The 25,159-nt window shown below is 40.1% G+C and overlaps 4 protein-coding genes across 6 annotated transcripts; 1 reads left to right on the top strand and 3 right to left on the bottom strand.

Moving 5' to 3' along the window:
* Positions 1-816: 816 nt before the first annotated feature.
* On the bottom strand, positions 817-9,375 carry otop1 (otopetrin 1). Its single transcript, XM_056387919.1, has 6 exons — positions 6,371-9,375; positions 5,943-6,079; positions 5,553-5,611; positions 5,201-5,331; positions 3,132-4,036; positions 817-2,430 (listed from the first exon to the last, which is right to left on the bottom strand). The coding sequence occupies exons 1-6, from the start codon at positions 6,753-6,755 to the stop codon at positions 2,260-2,262; spliced, it is 1,788 nt and encodes a 595-aa protein (XP_056243894.1). The 5' UTR covers positions 6,756-9,375; the 3' UTR covers positions 817-2,259.
* Positions 9,376-9,871: 496 nt separating this feature from the next.
* Positions 9,872-14,739, bottom strand: tmem128 (transmembrane protein 128). Its single transcript, XM_056365137.1, has 5 exons — positions 14,555-14,739; positions 13,112-13,244; positions 12,484-12,645; positions 10,579-10,687; positions 9,872-10,437 (listed from the first exon to the last, which is right to left on the bottom strand). The coding sequence occupies exons 1-4, from the start codon at positions 14,652-14,654 to the stop codon at positions 10,588-10,590; spliced, it is 495 nt and encodes a 164-aa protein (XP_056221112.1). The 5' UTR covers positions 14,655-14,739; the 3' UTR covers positions 9,872-10,437; positions 10,579-10,587.
* A 2,109-nt stretch (positions 14,740-16,848) lies between these two features.
* Positions 16,849-19,909, bottom strand: lyar (Ly1 antibody reactive homolog (mouse)). Its single transcript, XM_056399068.1, has 8 exons — positions 19,439-19,909; positions 19,206-19,320; positions 19,015-19,122; positions 18,817-18,897; positions 17,934-18,267; positions 17,507-17,575; positions 17,293-17,378; positions 16,849-17,132 (listed from the first exon to the last, which is right to left on the bottom strand). Exons 1-8 carry the CDS (start codon positions 19,558-19,560, stop codon positions 16,995-16,997), a joined length of 1,053 nt encoding a protein of 350 aa, XP_056255043.1. The 5' UTR covers positions 19,561-19,909; the 3' UTR covers positions 16,849-16,994.
* A 281-nt stretch (positions 19,910-20,190) lies between these two features.
* On the top strand, positions 20,191-24,853 carry zbtb49 (zinc finger and BTB domain containing 49). 3 transcript variants are annotated; one of them, XM_056385491.1, is made up of 8 exons: positions 20,191-20,248; positions 20,604-20,807; positions 20,894-22,020; positions 22,150-22,196; positions 22,286-22,359; positions 22,464-22,546; positions 22,770-22,931; positions 23,496-24,853. In XM_056385491.1, exons 2-8 carry the CDS (start codon positions 20,656-20,658, stop codon positions 24,218-24,220), a joined length of 2,370 nt encoding a protein of 789 aa, XP_056241466.1. In that variant the 5' UTR covers positions 20,191-20,248; positions 20,604-20,655; the 3' UTR covers positions 24,221-24,853. The 3 variants fall into 3 exon arrangements, with proteins under 3 accessions (XP_056241466.1, XP_056241476.1, XP_056241457.1); XM_056385501.1 differs by having other exon boundaries at positions 20,198-20,248; positions 20,608-20,807; XM_056385482.1 differs by lacking the exon at positions 20,191-20,248 and having other exon boundaries at positions 20,278-20,807.
* The last annotated feature ends 306 nt before the right edge of the window (positions 24,854-25,159 follow it).

The following is a 25,159-nucleotide window of genomic DNA, read 5'->3' as shown; positions in this document are numbered from 1 at the left end:
TCTCAGAGTTGTCTGAACAGGTGAGTCACATTCACACTCTCAGCGGGCATGTTGAGCCAGGAGCTCCGCGCGCGGTGTGCGTCGTCGTGTGTCTGTGCAACAACAGCAGCAGCAGCAGCAGCAGCAGCGCCGTTTCCGGCTTTGAAACGTCACGGATATTTTTGGATGTGTCTGCGTGCCTGTCAAATTGTTCTGACATTACGTCAAAATAATCTCCTGACGCCCGATGCCAAATTCTCTGGAGTAGGCTAACCTATAATCTGTGGGTGTCATGTCAGGAGCCAACCTGTGTCCGACACAACGTTTGCTTCTTTGCATAAGATGTTATGTTATCATGGGTAATAAATTAATATGCTTAGATCAAAAGTATGACGCTTATGGACGTGTTTGTCTGACCACTGGAGGTACTGACTACTGCCGTTATGTGGAATATTGTTGTTGCATTTAACACGACAACTACAAAGGCACAGTTCTGTTTTTGAATTGATGATATTATTTTGTATACTTTTGTGTTTCTTTTAATTTAACAGCTTCTTGGTGTTTTATTATAATTAATTCTTAGTAAAAAGAAATAAAATAAAAAATATTCGGCCCAAGCTGTAGCACAGGAGACTTTCAAACCTCCTGTCAAACTCTAAAAACAAAACCCCAGAGAAACCTAAATATGTGGCGCCATCATGTGGAACAAAGGTCTACCACACTTGCAGCCTGTATTTAGTTCAGAAACAGCTAGGAACACCACAGAGTTAAAAAAAAAAAAAAAAAAAAAGCACACAACATAAGGGGAGACAATATAAGATGTGACAGATCTTGTTTATGAAAAAGAAAACTATTCTTTATTTCAATAGGCAAAAGATATACATTACATTCATCACTATTGTACACATCATTTCATATGAGCACCATTAAATTGGAATTTCGCAAAATTGTATCACAGTTTCTGAATGATTTTGATCAGCATGGCAGTATTTACAGAGGATAAACAGTTATATTACAGTTTGCACCTAAAAAACAAGGATTTAACCACAACTTGGCACATAGTGAGATTACATACAGCAGATAGCACCAGGTTGAGAACTTGCTGGACGTCTGACTAAAATTACAAATTGATTCGACATAAAATTGTACAGTACATCTATATAGTAGCTATATCTGTGCTTTATATCAAGAAGAAAAAAGTGATGTCACAGACTGGGTTGGTTTTTACTGCTGATTCTTCGTGTGTAAACATACGATCTCTGGTCTGGTGTAGCAGTTGTGATCATGCCAGCATGTTGCGTGTCGGTGTAATCCTGGAACTACTGTGATGTGCCTTTTCATAACATATAGCATACATAACTTCAACATGTTATCAGTTTATAGAATGGAAAAAAGTAAATTTTCTATCTGACCTTGTACTTCTCAATATTCCAGAGTCTAAGTAGTAGTAAATCAAAAACAGTGGTACCCAGTAACATAATTTTATCATAACTCTCCATTTAGTTGAACAAAACTGAGAATCAGGAAGCAAGAGGACACTGATGAACCTTAAATGACTTCTGAGAACTATCATCCAACTCATAAAGATTACTCAAAATTTAGTGCTATTCTAAGATTGTCACTATCCTTGTAGCTCTTGCACAACATCCATTAAACAATTTTAACTACTAAGTAAAGTAAATGAGAACCTTATCCATACATAGTATGCACATTTCAAATGCAGATAAAATGTGGGTCAAGTGGTACAATACACGCGTGGCTTTGTGAGATACAGTACTATTACCTTATTAGATTATATGAGACTAACAAGTGTTTCAGTGGCTTGACTTGTATTTTCAGATATGAAAATCAAGAGAGTTCTAGTCTATACCAGCAGTAACCAATATAAAACGGTACAAAATGTGTGTATCAGATACATCATATACATTTTGCATGAGGCACCAGTGAGAACATCCTACTGAAATGTGATTATAAAATAAAAAGTACAGAGGGCTCTTTTTAAATTCTTGAAACCAAAGGTTCTGTTTTGTTCATCAAGGTCCTTGTGTATACAAGGTAATTCTTCAAGGAACGCAGGCTAATAGGTTTGTTTCCTCTGTAATCCCCACACTGAAGGATCTACATTTTGTTTGTCTCCACGGCTTGCTGTCAAGTCTGCTGGAGAGTGACCCAGACTGCCTCCTGAACGGTTGACCTGCGCTATGAGACTATTTCTGGGAGCTGGTGGTGACAAGTGTTCTTGTGCATGTTATCTGGCATTGTCAGTCATCTGCTATTGTGTCAGACCCGGCGGAACACCTCAAAGAGGGAGGCAACTGAGTGCATGCGGTAGAAAAGGTTCAAGGGAATGGCAAAATTGAGAACCGTTGTCCATATGCTGAAGCCAAATGTCTCCTGTTCCAACCCGTTGTCGTACTGTGGCCGGCAGCCAAAAGCGGGAAGGATCCATAGCTGAAAGAAAGATAGAAATTAAATTAATTAAACCTGTATTCACTGATTTCTCAGGCACTTGGGAGAAACCTGACAAGCCATAAACACCAGATTAACATATCATCACTTTATAAAGCTGTTAGCTAACATGTTTGTTAGCACCCAGCAGTGGCAGAGCAACATTAGCATCCAGTTTAGTCCCCTCTTACCTCTGTTTTGATCTTCATTAATTCTTGAGTCAAATATCTGGGTCTTTAGCTCCTAATTGGTTCACTATGTTCGCCAGCTAGTAATTAACTTTGATTGTCTGTGGTTTAGTGCTGGGCAGGTAGTGTACAGCCAGTTTGTCTGAGGTTTTCCCTAAAGAAATAGCTTCTGGCTGAGTCTGGAAAATAGATTGATGAGAATGATGCGACTCAACCAAAAAAGTTCAGTTGCGTGCCACAAAATCAAAACAATGAGCGGAAAGGGACTAAAACGGTGCATAAACCTGAGGGGAACCAAAGAGTCAGGTGATAATTCTCTGTGGCTTTGTCACTATTAGACACCTCTCACATTACATATGGTTATTGTATCCATTGTTATTGTCTCCTGATAAAAAATTACATGAACATTAAATGGACATTTGAAAGCATTTGAAATGGTTGGTTGCTACAATTTAGATTGTTAACACAACAACATAGATTGAGTCTCATTTAATTTAATTAAATTGACATACTCACCGAAATGTTGCACATTATCAGGAAGACAGCAATGTTCTTCAGGATTTTACTTTTTATATTTGGAGGCTCCATCACTTTGTTTCCCACAGGGAGTGGCACCTCTGATGGTTTCCTCGGACACCTGTACACCTGACCGCTCTCTTCCTGTTCGTTCTCCATGGTGACACAGGGCCTTTCTGGAGTCTCATAGGCTCGGTTGATGATGCCGTTGTACGGTGGGGCTAAAGAGGAATTCACTGAGAAGATTTCTGGAGCAGATGGTAATTCTGGGTCCTCCCTTTCTCCATCCACTTGCTGGCGGTAAAGAGATTCTGTGATGAAGAGGTTCTGCATGTACTTCTCCAACACAATAAGCAGAGAGTAGATGAAGTTTGTCCAGAGGTAAGGAGGGCTGCTGTTGGAACTTAACACAGCCACTATGCTGCACCAGGACATAAGCCAGGAGCCGGTAGAGGATCCAAACAGCAGCTCCGTGTCCAGCTGTCTTGACGGGTTCTTGGAGGTGTCCAGTGGTATGTGGTCTGCTCGGTATATTAGTAGACCTGAGGCACCGGCAAAGCACATGAACACCAGCATGACAATGCCATAAATGTAGAACATGGAAATGGCTGACTGACGTGTTTGAAGGGACTCCACATGGGTGATGTAGACCACCAGGATCCCAATAGTGCTGGCCAGGGCAAGTAGACCCAGAAGAGGGCCCACAGACAGGCCCTGTGTTTTGGTAGCCAGCCTTTTCTGGTTCGAAGAAAGGTCAATGGTCCGTCCTATGTTCTTCCACATGACGAAGAGCATGGCAGAGACAAAGATGTGGTACTCGATGTTGAAGGGATAGAGATAGTAGAGGCTGCTGGTGAACATGGAGCAAGTGCTGGTGGTGCAGTTACAAAGAGGCTCTGAGTGCACTGCAAAACACATACAAACAGATGTGTGTGAGATATCAGAAATACAAAATAGTCACACACAATCTGTTCTGAAAGCTAACTTAGATACACATTTTTGGCTTATTACAAAGCAGTGTCTCCTTGTAACCCCTTCTTAATGCATACTGTATCCACTAGTTGTGACTAGTTCAACCAAAAAGTGATTTGTCTTTTCTCTACTTGAATAATTCTGATTTTTTTTCTTTACATCAGTAGCACCAGAAATGACACTGATGACATCATCATTTCACACAACAGGTAATAAAAAGATACAGGTGGCTTGCATAACTATTAAAGACAATAAAAAAGAAAATCTGTACTTGAGAACAAAAGACATGCATTCTACTGAGTGCCATTCTAGTTTTGAATGTTTTTAGATTTGTGATGAAACTTGAATTTGAAACAACTACAAAGACCAGTATTTTTAGTGCAGTGTAACTTTAACATTTGTATCATGCCATATTCTACTGATTTGAATTTGAAATCAAAGTCAATTAGTCATCAAAGTCATTAGCTGAAGGCCTGAGCATCTTAGACGTTGATGACAATACACTTTTTATACTTACTCACTCCTTGTAAAGCCCACCCCAACATATGATAGTAATGCTGTCGCCCTCTAGAGATTATCTCAACAAAACCCTGCCATGTGCCCCCTCTCAACCCCTCCAACCCCTCACCCCCCAAAGGCCACTACTACGGTCCTGCACGCTTTAATTAAAACAGGAACAACAGTCAGGGTGCAGCCAGCCTCACAGTCAGCCGGATATGAGGAGGAGCAGCCGAACCCCCCAACCCTCGGCTTAGATGTATCAGTTACTGTAATTGCAGCACCCTTGGGAGTAAGAAGCCTGGGGACAAAGCCGTCTGAGGTCAAGCGGGGGGTTGCCAAGGAGGGTGGTGGTGGCTGAAGTGTGGGGAAAAGGCTGAGGAGGGGGCCTCAGCACTAGTAACACTATGTGTCCCCTGAAACCTAATAGAGAGACGTTCGACACAAACAAGACTCTCTGGGCCTGCTGGCATAACCTCCCTTCCCCTCACAAATCCTCCTCTCCTTCCCCTTTCTTTCATCCACTGAAGTGAGATCTCAAGTGGACTATTGTACCTTTCTTCTAGGTACAAGCCAGCAATCGACCCCTTGGCCCTTACCTATGGTGAGGTTTCCGTAGCCCAGGGCAGAGAGTCTTCTCATATGATTGTTCAAGAAGTGCTCGGCCTCTGACATCACACCGTTGCACCACAGGAGGAGGTTGGTAAAGACTGCATGGATTACACCGAATCTGAGGAGACAAACAGTTGAAAACAAGATTGATGACCCATCATCTATCAGCATGTGACAGTGTTATGATACAGTTCTCATATTTTGTAAATTTTTTAGTCACTGTTTAGACCCTTCATGACTCTGATATTTGTATTTTAGGATTTAAACTCTGGGTGTAGTGAAATTAACATGACAACAACTAAAGTGTGGTTAAATTATAATATCACATATTTCACATACCTCTCAAATGTTTCAAAGCTTTTGATGACATCCTTGATGTGAAACCAAAGGAAATGCACCTAAAAACCAAAAACACAACACAAAATGTTAATATAAAAGGCAAGACAAAACATTACCCTAAATATAGCTTCTTAAAACACATTTTGTAAACAGCAAGATCAAATTAAGAAGTATTTAAGTCCCTTTAACAGAAGGATTTCCCATGTTACACTCACATAACATGGACAATGATAGGATTATATTGTTGCAGCAACTCTGTACTCTCAACAACAAAGAGCACATTATTCAAAGACCTACCTGGTTAAGTTGTGCACAGAAAAAAAGACACAGTGTCTAACACTGCTGAAAGATTATCACTTTATTGAAATTAAAGTGGGGTTGTAAACTTGCCTGCGCTATGGTGTGAGTTGCATGGATGACAGGATATACCCCGAGCACAGCCGACACACAAGACTGATAGCCAACATAATACCCGATTCGGAAAGCGTCCATAATCAGTGAAAGGAGTGCAAGGAGAGTCAAACCACCTACCGAGAAAACAGACGGAAAGATCAAGTTATTATTAGCACTGATGACAAAAAATAATAATAAATGATTAATATGCTTCAATAAAACAAAGTTTACGCTGCTTATATGGAGATTTTTTAAGCATTGTTTCATTTGTAAATCCACAAACACTTGGATCTAGCAAGGATTTTGGATGATCACATGCAGACTGAAGTACACCACTATAATCTCCAAACACATTGACAAGAATAAAATTAATTAGCCGTTACGAATTAACTGATGTAATCTTGCACTTAATCTTACAAACTCACCTCTTATCCAGCATGTGGTGGCGTGGACATCTTTCTCGGTCCGCGTGTTCTTCTGTCTGTCCCGCACCAGGATGTACCACATCATCCAGATCAGCTGGAGGATCATGAGGCAGGTGATAAAGGACAGCAGGTGCACTTCCTTGACCAAGGAGTCATGGTGCGCTATGGCCAGCATCAGCGCAGCCCCGATCAGCAGCAGATTGGTCCCGTACTGTCCGCTGAGGATCTCTGCGTTCTTCCTCGGGTAGTCCCCGGAGAGATTGAGTTTTAATTTGGTAAAAACCTTCTTGTCGTGCTCGGAGCTGGACGACGAGGAGGAACTGTGACAGTACTTGTTCAGACACATGATATCCAGCCCGCTGTGTTCTACCATGGTGGGAGACATGTATGAAATTCGCAGTACCGAGAGGAGAGTAAAGTCAAAGTCGCGCGCTATAAGTGCACTTTAGGGAAGCCAGGTGCGTAACCTGTTGCTACGAGGTGGGGATTCAGACGGATAGGTACCGTGCCAAACATGCTCATTCAATCTTCAAGGTTCGGCTCAGTGACCACGCATAGTCTCAATGTCCAGCCTCGCCGAGGATGGACTTGATAGATGCCATTGTCATCTTGAAACCCTGAAACTGAAATATCTGGTCGTGTAACAGGCTCGCTGAGTCACTCAAAATGGGAGATTGCGTTTCAGTCTTTGGTGATCCCAGACCCCCGTCCTCTTCAAACCCCCATATGTTTCAGAGAAACCACTGGGCTCGCTGTGCCAACCATTCACTGCCTAAAAAAAGCAAAAACACTAAGCACGGAATTATCCACAATAACATGAAAAAACGAGCTTCGCCAAAAACCACCTCTTCAGGGAGCTGCCAGCCAGTCTTTCCAAGTCTGCTGAAATCCTCTCAGGCTGCCTATCGGATGTTACAGCATAGATGACATGAAAATGAAGATGGCATTTCACGAACCTGCGATTTTTACAGGCTGGAGAAAAGTGACCTGTCCCGACTTAATGCGCTTCAAATCCAAGTGCCACCTCCTCAAACTAATATGTCCACTGGTAGTGGAGATATGGTTGTTTGCTTTGAGGTTGGAAAAAAAAAGAAGAATCAGATTTCAGTGGTCAAATTCACAATAGCTTTTTGTGAGTGGATGTCTAGAGAACTTTCATACCATTCAGCACAGAGCTCTCCTGGATATGACCATGTAACCTCTGGTTCAATTTAAATAGCCTGGGACGGATGCACGCAATCAGCATGACAACAGAAAGTCTGCTGACACAGATTCATAGGTGATTGGTGTGATACGAATTTATAGGGTGGTGGTAGGCTATTAAGGACCCTTTAATCATTTAATCAGATTTCCTTTAAGGACATTTATGGCTCATTTCAGAAAAAAGTGTAATTAAAATGTAAAAAACAACTAGGCAAACTGATACAATAATTCACAATAGTTCCTATTTTGCTTTGGGAGTCCCTCAGGACTCTTTAGTCAGCCTTGTCAAACAGTTTGTACTCAAAAAATGCATTTAAAAAAAAAAAAACTTGACAACCATTGGAGCAAATGTTAGGGATACTTAGTCAGTGCGCACAAGTAATAATAATAATAATAATAATAATAAAAAATAGTAACTCATTTAACTTAATGTGAATAACAGGAGCCCTGACAATTTACAAAATATAACTTCTCACTCATTTTAGTTTTGACCAAACAAACCTACAACACGTGAGGTAAAGTTATTTTAAAACGAAGCAACAATAAACATTTTCATCATCTTACTTGCTCGACAATTTATGAGGTTTTACTTAAGGTAACCGTGTTGCAGGCAATTTACAGCATGAACTCACAGCGGTGACAGTCATGCACGAGGAATAATACAGCGCCAGTACACACACACACACACACACACACACACACACACACACACACACACACACACACACACACACACACAAGCGCCTGTCTTCCGCGAGCGCATCCGTGCTTTGAGGGACAGTTTTACAGTTGTTGGTCGTTTCAAACACACTGCCAAACACTTGTAGGATTCAGGTCTGCCATTTAACACGTTATTATAATCCAAACATCAATTGTGCTTATTTTCCCCCAGTAGCGCGTGGAGGAAAACAACAAAACCGCGAGCGAGCGAGCCCCGCGCGCGCAGACGTGGCGTTGTAAATTGGCGTGCGCATTAGATGAGTATTGGATTTGGTTAATCGTAATTTGGGGAGGACGCAGATAACCTTTCAATTTTTTTTTTTTTTAATTTTGCTAACCTTTTATCTCTCATTGGCTGGAATGTTTTTAGCAAAGGCACACGACAGCATCACGAGGGTTGTAGACATGATCAATTTATGCTGCTAAATGGCTCAACCTAACGCCATCTGCCTCCCAGTATTGATTTCTTGATCACCGAGAGTCAGCGCGACAAAGACAGAGTAGTCTTAAATCTATTTGTTATCAGGGACCTTTAATGGCCGCCTGATTAAGAACTTTTTTGATTGAATTTGGAAGCCTCTTATTTGCTCACTGATATTTGCACAGCAGGGGCATCACTGATGCTGAATAGAGACTGATGACAAATCATTAACAGTCTGACTCACCGAAAAAGCTTTAATGTCATTTTTTAAAAACAAAGGTTTTTAAAAGCTGAAGATCAAATAAGTTCAATAAATTTCAGAGGGAAACAATTCTACAATTTACTCCAATAATTTGAATTAACAAATATAGTTGCTTTGAAGATTTTATATAATCATCTCATAAAACAATATTATAGATAATAGAGCCATGCACTACTTTGATCAGCTACAAGATTAAAATTCTGCATATTTATTGCATCACTGATAATAATCCAATGGCATAAAACACAAGACTATGCCAGGTGCCATTCTGCATGATTACTTTTGATACTTAATTTTCTTTATAAATGTGGACTTTGACTTAAGTACAATTTTAAATGGAAGACTTTAACTTGTGATGGAGTATGTTTATATGATGTATATACATACATATTTCTGTATTCTGTGTACTGAAGATTTAACAAATAAAAGTCTTCCTTAATAACAGGCCTGTGAAATCCAATAAATGGAGTCTGCAAAGCTCAGGTAATTATATTGAGCAAAGGAATTTGCTCAGTATGGCTGGTAACAATCGCTTCAAAAATGAACCTGCATCAAAATCTCTGACAGTGTCAAAAGTGCATTGTAAGATTCACACAGGGCTATTGGATTGGATTGGATTAGATTTGATAGGTGTATAACTGGTAACTGAGTCTTACTATAGTTATCTTAAATGCAGAGTTAATAATATGTGTAACAGGCCAGTATAGCAGATTAAAATCTAATTTGAAATGTCTTCCTAGTCACAGATAAGCCTTTAATCAAGTTGGGCCTCAGTACTGGATTTAGCAGAGTTTTAGCAATCACATTTTCCAACTTTGCATCTTGCACTGTCGTAAATGTTGGTTTTGTTCACTGTTGCGCTTTGTCAGTTAATAGCAACAATTATACACAGTCATTGAAATTAGTTATAAAAATTTATTAAAGACAAAAACATATATTTACAGGATATAAGCAGACATCTTTACATACTTCCACAAACTGCTTAATAAAAATAAAAATGTTCAAAACTTTGTTGGTTTTATTGACAGTTATAAATAGTGGAACATATATACACACACACTTTAGCACAATAGGAAAATTTCACAGACACTGACATGTCACAGCAGGAAAAGCAAGGTGTACATAATGGAATTAATAATGTCTGAATTTCATTTGGCGGCTTCAGTTTTAGGGTCCCAGTACTGTACATGCTCACTCACTGTCATGACTCACTGGTAAACCTGAGCAGAACATAGCCATTGTTAATGTTATTACAGACACCTGTGCTTTCTCTACCAGGACAAGTCAACATGTCTGCTGTGAAAAAGGCCTATTCTCAAAATTGTCATTACAGGTAAGTTTCATGTACTGTGTGTTTGATTCTGTAGAGAAATGTGTGTTAATGTGTCAATGCCGTAAGCAATAGAGGGAAAAAGTATAAAAACAACTCAACATTGCGATTAACAAGGTGTCATTCTGGAGCTGCAAAACAAAAGAAAAGCTTATGTAAAGTTGAGATCCAGGTGATTATGCAACCTTTAATTTCACTCCACATATTTGTTCAACATTGCCAAATACAATGTTGACCATTCAAAATGTGGAAATTAAAAGTCTCATCCTCACCTGTCACATTCATCCAAGCAAAGAGATGAACATGACTACACCCATGAACTGTGTGAAGAGGATGAGTGGAGTGAAGAAGGACCACACTGGCCATAGTGCTATATTAAAGCTGCAAGAGAAGGATAAATATCAATTACAAACATGCACAAAAGTTGAATTTAATGAGAAAAAGAAAGTGTTTGATTATAAACTACTGCAGACAGATGCCTCCTACAATGTAAAATTTAAGACATAATTCATCAGTGATCCATAGCTTATAATGTGTCCACTTGATAAGAAACTGGAAGTAAAGGATTCCCAGAAGGCCAGGGACACTTACATAGAAGACTGTGGCAAGCTATTAAATGGCAGTAAATCTTTATTGACTAGTGCTAACACAAAAACACTCACAAGAACCAACAGCAACATACAAAAACAAGCTTCAACATGCACAAACTTACTCCACTCCAACAGGTTGTTTTTTTGCATTTTAAAGCTTCTCACTTTCTTCTAATCACTGACTCCAATCAACCATGTGAATGACACAAATTCACATGAAAATGAACTCACCATTTAAACAAGGTAGATTAGCTGATCACAGGACAAAGAAAGCTTAATGGCCCATCAATTAATATAACCATTGAGACTCGAGATGTCATGGATCAAATAAGTAGTATTAGCCAGGAATAACATGTTGATGAACAACCTAATGGGGCAATTTCAATTCATACTTGATTAATTAAGCCATTAACAGTCATGGTTATTTCCCTTCTCAACTGCTCATCAACCACAAACAATCCCATATTTACGAAATGAAGAGGTGCAGCTGGTAAAAGCCCTTGGTGTCGCGAAGACATGCAGATCTATTTAAAAATTACTTACCTTGTCCTGATTTTTGCTGGTATACAGAGACATGGTAGATGGATTTGCACTTGTGTAAATAATATCTGAGATTTTAAAGCTTTGCTGGTTCTACAGATCAGTTCAACAAACTGTCACTGACTGGTTAGTTCTTTATGCTTCAGATGAACATAATAAAGCATGTTGCAATCTAGTGCAACCAATCTCACCAAGACCACTCCTAACATGAGTTTAAATATATTACATAACCACACAGCTTTTTTAAAAATTATTATTGCTCTTTAGACAGGAAAGTGGGACATATATGAACACGTCCACACAGTCCTGAGAAGACATCTAATGAAACAAACTAAGTGAAAACACCTTTGTTGAGTGTACAAGGGGTATGTGAGGACCATTTAACACCATTAAGAAATATTTATGATATTTACACTTAATCGTTGACTAATGATTATGGAGCAGGTTGCTAGTATTGGAGAACCAACTGAGAATCACCCCCAGCAAATTCCAGCAATCTGTCCAGAGGGAAACAGCAGAGAGCTGAAGTAAAGTCACTGACATAAAAGCTTATAGAAAGCCAAAGGCCCAGAGCTAAAAGGCAAACTAGAGCCTGTTTAACAGGCTGGCAAACACACCACACCCCACCCCACATACTTTTTTGTATCTGTGGTCTAGGTCTCTTTTTTCGTGGTCTGGGCTAGGCCCCTTAGTTCAATTCAAGAGAAATCTTTAAGTTACAGCATAGAATGACATTTTAGACAATAGTGTGCTTCCAGCTTTGTGGTAACAGTTTGGGGAGTGCCCCTTTGTGTTTCAACATGACAGCTAAAAGGCAGAGGGATATTAGATTTTTGAGGCATATACCACTGTCAATATATTGTCTCTCCTCTAATGATGTGCTCAAATAGTTTAAAACTGTTAAATTAAGCACATTTAAAAAGGAGAGGCACAAAATGTCAGGTGTTGTTACAACATAAATCCAAAGCTGTTCTACAATCTTTGCTTTCTACAACAATGTCCTATAGTCTGTTATTATGAAATTGAAAGCATTACAACTTGTTTTACCTGCATGATGCAGCAATAAAGGCTGCAGTGGTGAGGGGAGGAATGGCAGGGTACTCTTGGTCATAGTGCTGGATGCCTTTGAACCACTCCAGGTATACAATGCAAAACATGGCCAGAGACAGGCAGATCCCAAGGAGTACCAGGCCCACATTGAACCACCAACTGGAAAAACAGGGGTTAAAAGAGGTCAAATTTGACACAGTCTGTAAAGATTTATTGAAGCTATTCAAATACAAAAGACCGGTCTTTTTAACAATAGCACAAAAGTTTGCCAGTCATCTTTATCATTTACCAGTGGTACCACTGAAAAAGAAAAGAAAACATTTTTTATATTTGATGTTTTCTATGAGCAACCACCTTCAATAACAACAGAGGCTTTCCTAGAACTGAGCTTATTTTGTGTATAGATCATTTATAGAAAATAAAAACAGCTAGTGTGTCATTACTGGAAACCTAACATAAGTCACAGTGGAATAATTATCTTATCTAATGTTTTACCTGCTTAACCGCACATAACACTACCGACTACCTGGTACACTTGATTGACTCATTTTATAATGTATGGAATAGACAGTGTGTGAATGAGATCTGCAGGGAAATTTGTGTGTCTTCCTCATAACTCAGTCACCTTTTGATATCATCATTCTCCATGATATTGTGGAAGAAATCCACATAGTAGGTCACACCTACGGATGCCAGGATCCAGAAAATGGAGTGTCTGTTAATGCGAGGGAGAGGTTTGGCATCTTTTTCCTCCTGACCTGAAAGGTAATAGAAAAGAAACAACTATGTCTAAAATTCTTAGAGCAGGAATTTCAATCCAAGCATCCGCTTTGAGAGCATGATTCACTGAATGTGGACTTTAAAAGTAGAGATCTAAATACAGATTAGTTTGACTAGTCTTAAAATATTTTACCATTAAATACATCAGACATATAGCACATTAGTGGTAGTATTCAACACTAACACACTGCATAACTGAAAGTAAATTAAATACTAAGAGGCACAGAAAGAGTTACAGTATGGCATATAATTTACTACAAAATATGAGATTTGTCTTGCCTTAACAGAATGTGCTAAATCCCCACCTTTCAGGTTTAAGCATCTTGAGGTGTAACTGATAGTTTTCTTTGAGATAATCTTACTTCTCAGAAAGCCATTAATCTCTATAATTTACTGGTTGATTAAACATATCAGAGCCTGTTGTTGGCTGCTGAAGTGCTTCAGCATGCTGGTCTACTCTGTGAAGAGTTCACAATGAACTCCATGCCTCTGACAAATAGTTGGTTTACATCTTTGGTCAAAAGTTATGTCTAGTGTCTAGTGACTTATAGCAAGTCACCTTGCCAGAAAGACCACTGACGGTATGTAAACTGGAATATACGCAGCCATTTATATGAAAGAGATAACCACTGGACAACTGTTTGGTCTGTTGCTTGTATTACAGTCATCAGTTTACACTGGCAAAGAGATGACCCTTGGACTGGTGACAGCATAGGAGTAACGTTTCACTGTACTATGTTTCTGAGCTGACACAGCATTTGCTCACAGTCAAAACAATCAAGAATTGCTGGATATCTGCCAGTGGAAGCCTGAAAGTTGGACAATTGTCCACTGTACAAGCTGCCTACAAACCCCCTTAGACTAAACATGTTGCAGTCAAAATCAATGACAATCAGTCAACTGTCAGGTATTAGGTACGGTTTACTGCAGGGCTGCTGTATTACATTGCATTCGTTTTAGCCAAGAGTTCCAAACAAACTGCCAACTGACTGTATCTTTATCATATATTTTTAAGGGTCGAGCATCCAGTAGTGAAAGGAAAACGTCAAGTTGTTTAAAGACTATGTTGACTACAAAGTGACCATTCAACAAATTTAACCATAGAAGTTAGCTACTTGGCTGCACAGGTCAGCCAACAAGCTGAATTAATTTGACACTATGCCAGTATCACGTACAGTAAGAACGTTAACGTCCAAACCAGAGCTATGTAACGTTACCACTGTCACAAAGTTACCACCGGTTAAAGTTGGCTAATAACGTTAGCTAGCATAATGTTTCTGAAGCTTACTCTTTTCATCTTCGTCACCCGATGTCGTTGTTTGCATAAGAAGCTCGGCATCTCTCTTAAATCTATTCCGCAATGTTGCCAGCTCGCTATCGTTAAGCATTGTGTTGATGTTACCATTAACTTGTGTTAGAAGCTAAAAGCTAAGTGCTAACTAGTGATTACAAGGCACTCCCTGTCAGAGTCGCTTTTTAATGACGCACTTGTAAACGACAGTTGTAGTTTTTGTCTTTTATTTTGTATTAAAATAACGGAATTAAACAAATTTCAAGGTATAGAAAAACAATAAATACATATCAGGTAAACAAACGAACATATTTAAATATATAACTATTAATTGTATCATTAAGATCAAAGGTTAAAAAAGAGCACAGAGTTAAATTTTTAAAAAGGAGGTCTCCAGAAAGTTTTATTTATGTATTAAAGACAGTGCATATTTTCATTTCTTTTTAATCCTGAAATTTTTTGCTTTTGTTACACGTGCAAATACATAAACTAAACTAACCCGTCACGGTCCACAAAGTCCCTTCTGAATATAGAAAACAATGTTTAATTTTCCTCCATTTACATGCAGGAATACAAGACTTGGCTAAGAGTAGCCGGTTATTCAATATCAAACTCACACTGTGATCATTACATTTAAAGTAGGAGCATAATAACTTATTGCTACATCAAACCTTTTCCAAAAGGGAAACACTAGTGTATGGTTCAAATACACTGTACTCTAATGCAGAAAACCATGTTAGATGCAGTAACTTGAGATAAATAACAAACGTAATAAGTGCATTTTGTGTTTATCTTCCTAAAGGACTATCTTGATACAAACAGCATTAAACAAGCTGGATCAAACAGGAGCTTTTGGAAAAAAATATACCCTCAAAAGGGTGAGTGAGGATATTTTCACAAAAACATCTGACCAGGCAGATTTGCTCCCATCCTTCATAAACTTTGCAGAATGCATAGTCACTGGCTGTATTCCAAAGTTTATCTTGAATGTCTACCTTTACATAGCGCTGGCAAGAATCTGACACTGTAGATACCTTTGTCCTATTTCACTCTCAATTAAAAACTTTCAACAAGGCAGACAGGCCATGTGCAGTGAAGTGAATAATACTTTATTGTTGGCTGTTACCACTCATTCTGTATTTCAGAGCAAAACAGTCACAACTGCCTACTTTTGTGCTAGTTTATGCTAATACAACAGGTCGAGATGGCTCTTTAAGTCACAGAACTTAAAACTAAATAATCTCCTACACAGAAATATCAATCAGAGGCCATCTAGCTAACAATTGGAATTTGAAATTTTTTCTTTCAGAAATTGCATTCACTTAAATACCCAAGGTATCCTTTTACTGGATAAAGACATTGTTCAGATATATATGGCTGCCATTAAGATCAGAACTCAGAGATGAAACTGCCTGATGCACAACATACTGGCCAAATGAAATGTTGATCTGGCAACCAGGATTTATTTTGCAACAGTAAAGACAGGCTTAGTTTCAGTTTTTCTGGGTATCCTGTGGGGTCTGGATTAAAACAAAGCATTAAGGAATACGGAGTCCCAATGAGGACTAGAAAACACCATTTTAATACTCACAAACTTGAGTAACAGCTTGACTAATACCCAAAGTATGCAATATACAATTACAGGTAAGCAGTGTGATGAATGAGCATCAGTGTTAAACCTGCTGGGATTAGCAGAGCTTCATAAAGCTAGGCAGATTTCCTCCTGTAGCTCCTCCTGTGTGTGTGTGTGTGTGTGTGTGTGTGTGTAGGTGTGTGTGTGTGTGTGTGTGTGTGTGTGTGTGTGTGTGTAGGTGTGTGTAGGTGTGTGTAGGTGTGTGTAGGTGTAGGTGTGTGTGTGTGTGTAGGTGTGTGTGTGTGTGTGTAGTGTGTGTGTGTGTGTGTGTGTGTGTAGGGTACAGAGGCTGCTCATTCTAGTGGTGGAAAAATCAGACAGCATTAAAACTTCACCTGAGGCTGACACCAAGCATCTTGCTTCTATGGAGCTTCTGTGTCCCTGGCCAAGTGAACCCCATTCGGGGTGCCGAGGAATGTGCATTAGCTTCGTCCCGTGTGAGAGTCAAATTCACCTCAGGTGCACCTCTCCTGTTTCCCTTCCCCCACTCCAACATCCAATCCCACAGATAAGGTGCCATTTCCCAGCCCTACCGTGGGCAAGGAATGTAGAAGAGAGCAACCGTCTATCACAATTGTCATTTTATACATTAAAGAACATTAACACATTCTGGGGTAATTTGTAAAACTGTCACTGAAATCAGGAACAAGACACATAATTCAGTGATAAAATGGTTTAATCTTTGAGATTATGTCATCTGTATAAAAACATCCAAGGGAGGATGACAGACAACATTATGGCCTTTACATTTCAAAAGTCTATGAACAACACACATTTCATGTGGGAGGGGTGAGACAAACAGGTCTACTTTACAAGTCTAACTCTGTCTTTCAGAACTCTAAATTTAGGATTGTTGTTGATCTTCTTGTTGAACAGTACTAGAACCTCCTCCTCCGTTTTAAAATTTCCATCACCAGTGAAAGAGTAGTAAGCTGCCAAAACCTGTGAAAGAGGAACAAGCTCTTAGTATCACATCAAATCAAAGACAGTTCTAATAATATTTATTACAAGAATATACTGGGTTTAGAAGTCAGATGGGAAGCCGTACAAACATAGAACTATAGACTCATACACACAGTAATGAAAACACTCCATGCCTCACCTTCTTCCTTAGTTTCTTCACTGGCAGCTCCTGGTCAGGTGAGTCTCTCAGTACTGCCTTGATATTCCCCTTCCAGTTGAATTTGCCTGTAAGTTGATCAGAAGCATAAATTAGCTTCTGGTATGGAGAATATTCATTGAGGGTCATTTTCTCACTGTCAACAAAAACAACACTGACCCCTGGTGGCTCAAAGTCATGCACCAAACCATGTTACCTTTGGAGGCTGTTTGATCCTCAGTCTCCTCTGACATGTCTATATCATCAGCCTCTGCCGTTTCATCAGCTGGGAAAAGGACAATAAGAGTTAGATAGTAAAGTAAATCCTGAAATATATACTGTACGTCTACACTTTTCACTTAAAAAATACATTTTTGGGTGAAAAGAAAGACAATGGGTCATAATTATAAAGAGTTTACTTTTAAATACAAAAAAAAACGTGTTATGTTAACAGTTGAACATAAGTATTTGATTTCTTCAAAATCTTAATAATTTACCAAAACAAACTTTGCAAAGATGCCGATGCAAACGGGGCCATTCCACATTGTGAGTATCAGAGAACTACTATTAACAATATACTGACAGAATAACTCAACACAACAAAACTATGATAATGCCCGAACCTTCAGAGAAATTTGACTTACTCTTTGTTTTCTTGCTAGATGCCTCATTTTCAGCGCTGTACCCATTCTGCTCTTCATCTCCGTCCTCTTCACAGTTGTGCTTTCTCTTTCTGTCCTTTTTTTTCTTCTTCTTGCCTGTCTGCTCTTCCTCTGGCTCTTGTGTGACTGTTTTTTCTGCACCTTTCAAAGCTTTCCCGTTCTTCTGCTGACGGGCCTCTTTACGCTCCCGTTTGTTTAGTTTCTTCTTCTTCTCAACATTTGGCTGGCCGTTTTGCTTTTCACTTCCATTAGTATCCACTTTGACTTCAGCTACTGTCTGTTCATCTTTTTTGGTTTGCTGGGGGACCTCCGGCACCTTGTCAGATTGCAGGCGGGTAAAGAAAGTCAGTTTAGACATTGAAAACTTGGGAAACTTAATACAACCAGACAGCAGAGGGAAGACTGCATATTGCTGCTATGTCTTCTCCCTATCTCATGGCATAAAGATCAGAACTGCACACCAACCACCTCAAATGCAGTAAAGACTCTGCCTCTTATGCATTACTATGTTATTATGGCAAAACCTGAAAACCTGACAGTTATAGCAACTGGTTTTTTTTAATACAAGCATTAACTTGTGTGAGCATTATTAGTAGAAACATTCAAATTTACAAATAGGACAATCATTCCAGTAGTGTATAACTAAGCCAACATGTGATATTACCTAGATGAAAAAGTAATTATTTGTAGCAGGTTTTCAAAGTATTGGAGCCAATTGTTACATTTGAATTGGATTTGAACAATGAACTGAACTAGCTAATACTTCTCGTTCACCGTATCTGCTCTATGCTAACACACAACACACAAGGAAGACCAGTTAAGAGTCAAACAAACAACAGAGTAACTTTTGAGCAGTGGAACTTACATTGTCAGCTGCAGCAAAGATTTCCCAGACTTCATCGTGAAGGCTGGTGTTGCCGATTTTGAGACTGTTTCTCATCCAGTTCTGAGGAGGAATCACAGCATGACAATAATGAGGCCACATGCAAGTCCCCATTCCCACTGCACCACACTCTGATCAATAAAGCATTACATTGTTGTTAAAGTTTGAAGAAACACCAACCTGAAACTTGGCCCTCTTTCTCGGGACGTTATCATACGTACTGACTTGTCTGAGCACATCCTTCAGCTTTGCACTGACCCCAGGTTTATTCATGGCATCGTGGATTCTCTTCAGTAAAAGAAATAAGTTAGAGACACCATCCTGACTGTAATGCTTTTCATGGAAATGAGCCTAATTTCTCCGCATTTCACCTGGATCCACTGCTGCTGTTTCATGTCTCCTTTGTTTGCCTTAGCCTCGTAGCCTTTGCCTCCATACTTCTGATCTTCACTGATGCATTTATTGTGGTTCTTGTAGTCATCACCCCTGTTCAACACGTACAAGGAAGCGACATTTTGGGGTTAAATGAAGCTTTCTGTCTATTTAGATTACACTCAGCTTGAGTAAACAGTAAAGGAGAAGACAGTAAACACCCGGTCATTACCAGAAATCTTTTCCACAGTCGATGCAGGACAGCACCTGGCAGCCCCGGCACATGCTCACGTGTTTATCAACCTGAGCTTTTTTCAACGACTCGCCGCACGCGTTGCAAGTGAAAAACACCATTTTGAATTACACTTATAGAGCTAGATGACCTACACTAAACCGAGTCTGCTGAAACTAACGGCACGAGCGTTTAAAACGGAACAGGTAAAGTCCTGATGCGACACCCAACCGCCCACAGCACTGACACGAGCTAATGTTAGCCAAATGAAGGCAGGCAACTTCACCCGAAGCTAGCAGATGAGGAAATAAACCAACAGCGGAGACTAAAGGAGGGTTTGTTCAAACGTATAAATGCGGCGAGTCGCGACGTTAAACTCGTTTTGCTTCAAAATCGCATTTGAAAGCAACGAGGCTCCTGCTCTTTTCCATCCGTGCAAACTTTTCAAAACACACGTGACCACACCGACCGTCGCCGTGGCTGCATTATTAGTCTTCCGTGTGCAAACACAACAAAAGATAAGTTCCTACCGTATTGAAGCAGACTATTGTCTAAACGTTTGGTTTTGTTTTGTTTGGGGTTTTTTTACATTGAAAAGTTATGTACAGCGACTTTCATTGTGTCAGCTACACTATCTTATCACGTTATAATATATATTACACAGTCATACTGCAACACACCAATAATGCTTTTTTTGTTTCTGTTTCATGTTTAGGCGGCCCGAAATACAAGCTGCACCAGGATGTGATGCAAGGTTATCGCACTACAAAAAGTGACCGATCATCCAAATAAAAGGTGGAAACCTTTAATGTAGGTTTGGACTTATCTTTATCACTAACAACACGGAACTAAAGATATTTATGACTTTCACGTTGTCATTCTCTGACGCTGCACCGATTGACGCCGCTGTGGTTGGTTAGCATAGCTTTGTAGTTCGCTCGTTAGCAATTTTCATGCAATTTTTGCATGGGTGGTCTCGTCGCACAGACACACTGGATTCTGCGCGGTTGTTGAATTATGTATATGAATAATACATCCGTGATATTAACATTTGAAAAATGTTGCCAGCACTTGCTTGCATCACTTTTAATTGGGTTGCATTGCAAGGACCTGACAAGAGGAATAATTAACTTCATAATAAGTGACTTTCTTTTTTTCGCCTTAGCTAGCTTTTTGATGGAGAAGTTGGAGCTGAGTGGTTCAGCAGCTGAGTGACCATGGACACCCTATCCAGCCACAGCTCCTACCTCCTGCAGCAGCTCCAGGAGCAGAGGATTCAGGGGCTGCTGTGTGACTGCATGCTGGTGGTCAAAGGTGTCTGCTTCAAAGCCCACAAAAATGTCTTGGCTGCTTTCAGCTCCTATTTCAGGTGTCTTTATATTTATCTTTATGTATTTAATGTAGTGGCACATCAGTGAATTTGTGTGAATATTCACTCATTTTTGATCTTTTCAGGTCTTTGTTCCAAAACTCACCTAGTCAGAAGAACGAGGTGTTCAACTTGGTTATCCAGGACGTCAGTGGCATCGGTCAAATATTGGACTATATGTACACCTCCCACCTTGACGTCAATCAAGATAATGTACAAGCGCTCCTGGATATTGCTCAGTGCTTGCAGGTTCCAAACGTGCAGAGCATGTGTAATTCCTTCCTCAAGCCTTGTCCTCCACCAGTGGAAATCCCATCATTTTCTCTCCCAGGCATGTTGAGCTCTGAGCACGACTGCCTCTTGGGGAGCAGTCTTCCTCATGATGTTGACCTCCACTGCTCCTCTGAGGCCCAGAGGCCCAGCCTCAGCAGTGACGTGGACCATGCCAAAAGGGTGTCAGTTTCTGTGCCAAATAGCAGCTCAAACTGTGACACACCGAGCAGCACTCAGGCACCTGTGGAAAAACAATTAGTTCATGGCTACAAGCTCCGTAACTTCTACAGCAAGCAGTACTTCAAACAAACCGCAATTCAGACTAATAGTGCAGCCTCAAATCAAGGCCCAGGTCCTTTGGTGGTGATGGAAGAGCAGCACTGTCAGCTCGGGGTCAACCAGGGAGGCAACAACACACCTGTATGCTCAGGAAACACAATTCAGCCAAATCCTCCCAGCACATCTGTGGCTGTGGAAAAGAACCCTGTCTCCACTTTAACACCCTCAGAAAATTTAAACACACCCAACTCTGACTCAACAGACTCCATGCTCAACAGGCCAGTGCGCCCAAAGAAGGCTGTGTACCTGAAAAAATACAACTACCTGAGGTCTCAGAAGGCTTTGGAAGAGATGTGTGCTGAATCTGTCAGTGAACCCGTCCTCAGCTGTCCCAAAGAGAGTCATCAAGAAGAGTCTTTGGTTCAGACTGAAACTCCAGAAGTTCCCGTCGACGGCATTACTGCAGGTGGTGAGAAGGTTCCTGAGATGGTGACAGATGCACAACATCCCAGTCCTCCACCTGTGACCCAAGAGGAACAAAATCTGAAGACCGTGCCAGAGCCACAGCAGCAGACAGGACATAAGCAGTATTGCTGTGATGTGTGTGGGAAGATTTTCAAACACCTGAGCAACCTGGAGCTGCACAAGCGCTCACATACCGGTACTGTACATATATATATATATATATACTGTATAATTACCTTATTAGCACCCATGATATACAAACTGATGATTTTGTAGGTTTAATTGTATTGATATATCAGACCTGAATCTTAATTTCTTGCTGCAGGTGAGAAGCCCTTTCAGTGTAATGTTTGTGGGAGAAACTTCTCACAGGTACAGTCTGGTGTATTATTCTGATTTGGCATAGTTGTTGTTGGATGGTCGGATTATTCTGACCTTTGTAAGGATTTTTTGTTCTACAGGCTGGAAATTTACAGACCCATTTGCGGCGACATTCCGGAGAGAAGCCGTACATCTGTGAATTATGTGGTAAAAGGTTAAGTATCTCCTACTAATACCTTTTCCTCGTTTATATTTATTTTTTCCCTCATTTCTCTGAACTGAATCAGTTCCTACAATATATTGATCTGTGGGTTCCAGCTTTACAGCATCAGGGGATGTCCATCGCCACAAAGTGGTCCACACAGGAGAGAAGCCACATCTGTGTGATATATGTGGTCGAGGTATGTGACATCTCTCAACACAAGAAATAGTCATCATTACACAACACCTAATATTCTCTACATAGTTGTATGATCTCTTTTTTTTTTTTTTTTTTTTTTTAAATGAACCTCTTCAAACAATTAACCCTAGCTTGCAGAATTTACAGAGATCCCATCTGTAAAACTGACACACTTTGTGCTCATGAGATTGGTGTTTCACTCTCTGTACTTGTTTATTGCTCAGGATTTAACAACTTGAGCAATCTGAAGGAGCACAAGAGGACTCATGCCACAGACAAGACGTTCACCTGTGACCAGTGTGGAAAATCTTTCAACACACACAGAAAGCTTCTGAAGCACAAGGCTCGCCACGCTGGAGAAAAACCCCACAGCTGTGCCACCTGTGGTGAGGAGCAGTCTGAATCTATTTTGAAAATATTATTCACGTTTTGGTTTTGCAGATTCTACTAGAGACGTGACTGCATTATAAAAATGTTAAAAAAAAAATCTAAACAAACAATCTACTTTCAGTTCTGGCAGCTTTGATTGTATGATGGCCTAGTCTATTTTATTTTCCACGATTTATAACTGTCAGACAAAATGGCTCAATGAATTTTGAATTTTTTGTTTTTAAAATTGGCTTCCCAAGCAGCATGAGTAACTGGTGGCCACCAGATATGAATGTCAGGTATTGAGTAATTTCTTTCAGTAGGGTCAATCATTTTTCATTCTTAATAAATCAGTCGCTCAGAATTGGTTATTTGACACCACCTAATGTTGAATAACATTGTTTTTACCTGCAAAGATGAGTAAAAGTGAAGGCATAAAAATGTGTGAGAGCATGTTTTAACTCACCCTGTAAGATTCATCATGTAGTCTTTACTAAAAAGTATATTTCCTAATTCCATATGGACTGTAGTTGATGTATGCACAGTGTTTTACACTCAGTTTGTTTCCTTAATGAACGCAGGGAAGTGCTTTATTGGTTCAGGGGACCTACAGCGTCACATACGTTCCCACACTGGTGAGAAACCCTACATCTGTAACGCCTGCGGTAAGAGCTTCACTCGCTCTGCCATGTTGAGGAGACACAGCAACATGCACTGCAAAGGGGCGCCAGCCGACAGCCCGGTCACCGACAACTCTGAGCAGACGCGTAGCGCAGATGGAGCAGCCTCATTCCCTAAACCTGTCAGCCACCGAAAACCTCCTGCCTCTACCAGTGAGCAGAATTTATCCACTATGATACCTCACACAGGGCTAGACAAATCCTCACCACCTACTCCTTCACCACCGCAGCCACCACCACATATAGAGACTCCTTCTCCCAGCATGCACCTCAGCCCAGCTTCCACCCCTACCCCTCTTCCAGAGCTACGCTCGCTGGTACCGCATCACCTCCTCTCCTCCAGCCACCAGGAGAGAACTGACCACATGAAGGTGGCCAAGCCCCACCTAGCTCAGGAGGCTGTGTACGGTCCATATGTGGAGAATGGGAATATGTCAGTGGAGATGGGCAGAGGTCTGCCGGGGAGGCCCTACCTGCCTCCCACAGACAATCAGTGCAGTTCATTTACATCCAGCAGGCCCAGTGGTGGCTCCTACAGGTCCAGTGAGGGCCAGTTTATCTCCAGTGTTACGCTGTGGGGCCTGGCAATGAAAACTCTGCAGAATGACAATGACATGGAGCAATAAAACGCTTCTCCAAATATTTCACAGGGTGCACACTTTTCACTAATGTTTACTTAGCTGATTTTGATTGTTACCACTTGGCTCTTGATTGGTTCAAACTGACTTGTATAAAAAATGGCAGCTGTTATGATGCAGCAAACTTAAAATAGTAATAATATCAATTATTCATAACTGGAAATGTTTTAGAGTTGCCTTTGCTCAAAATCAAAGTAACTGTCTCCTAGTTTTTCATAAAACAATTAAATAATATGTTTACTCTTAGGGATACATTTAGGGATGAAAACTGCCATTGCGACGCTTTTATGAACTCGTCCCAGTCAGACAGGTGATGGTGGACACCAACTGTGACATCACTAATTAGGGTGTGGCCTGAAGTGCGACATGCTTAAATATTAGAGCCCATAAAGAGCAGTGTGCAATTTTTTTGCCCTCTGATTCTGTGCACATCTGCCCTTTTAAAGTTCCACTTAAGAAACATCCAAGGACGCATCACAGCTAATTAAAATCTTAATTCCACTTTTTCAGTTTGTTTATACAGCAATGCACTTTAAAATGTAAAAATGCAAACCTATTTTCAATTATCAGTGTCAAATATTGATTAGTATATTAATATAAGAATAAATGCTGTACATTCTATTTAATGTGTGTGTTTTTGTCATTTAATGGAAAACATTTTTTGTTTAGGAGAGCTGAAGTCCAATATATTTTTAACTCAGATATTTATTTTCATTTCTTAAAAGAGCCTTAAAATAAAAAAAAAAATCCAACAGTCGCCGTGTCTTGGGACATAAGGAGATAGAATCAACACTTTTTGAATAATTAATCAACAATAATGCAGGAGATGTGAAGTAGGACCATATCATTACCACAAAATCAGGAGGGGATGATCATATATAATAGGCAGTTGTACTTGCATAATATACATGTGGTTATTTCAAAGTT

This window comes from Seriola aureovittata, chromosome 2, assembly GCF_021018895.1.
Source record: "Seriola aureovittata isolate HTS-2021-v1 ecotype China chromosome 2, ASM2101889v1, whole genome shotgun sequence".
Lineage (NCBI taxonomy): Eukaryota > Metazoa > Chordata > Actinopteri > Carangiformes > Carangidae > Seriola > Seriola aureovittata.
The sequence above is the reverse complement of the archived record's forward strand: the minus strand, read 5'-3'. Positions and strand labels throughout refer to the sequence as shown.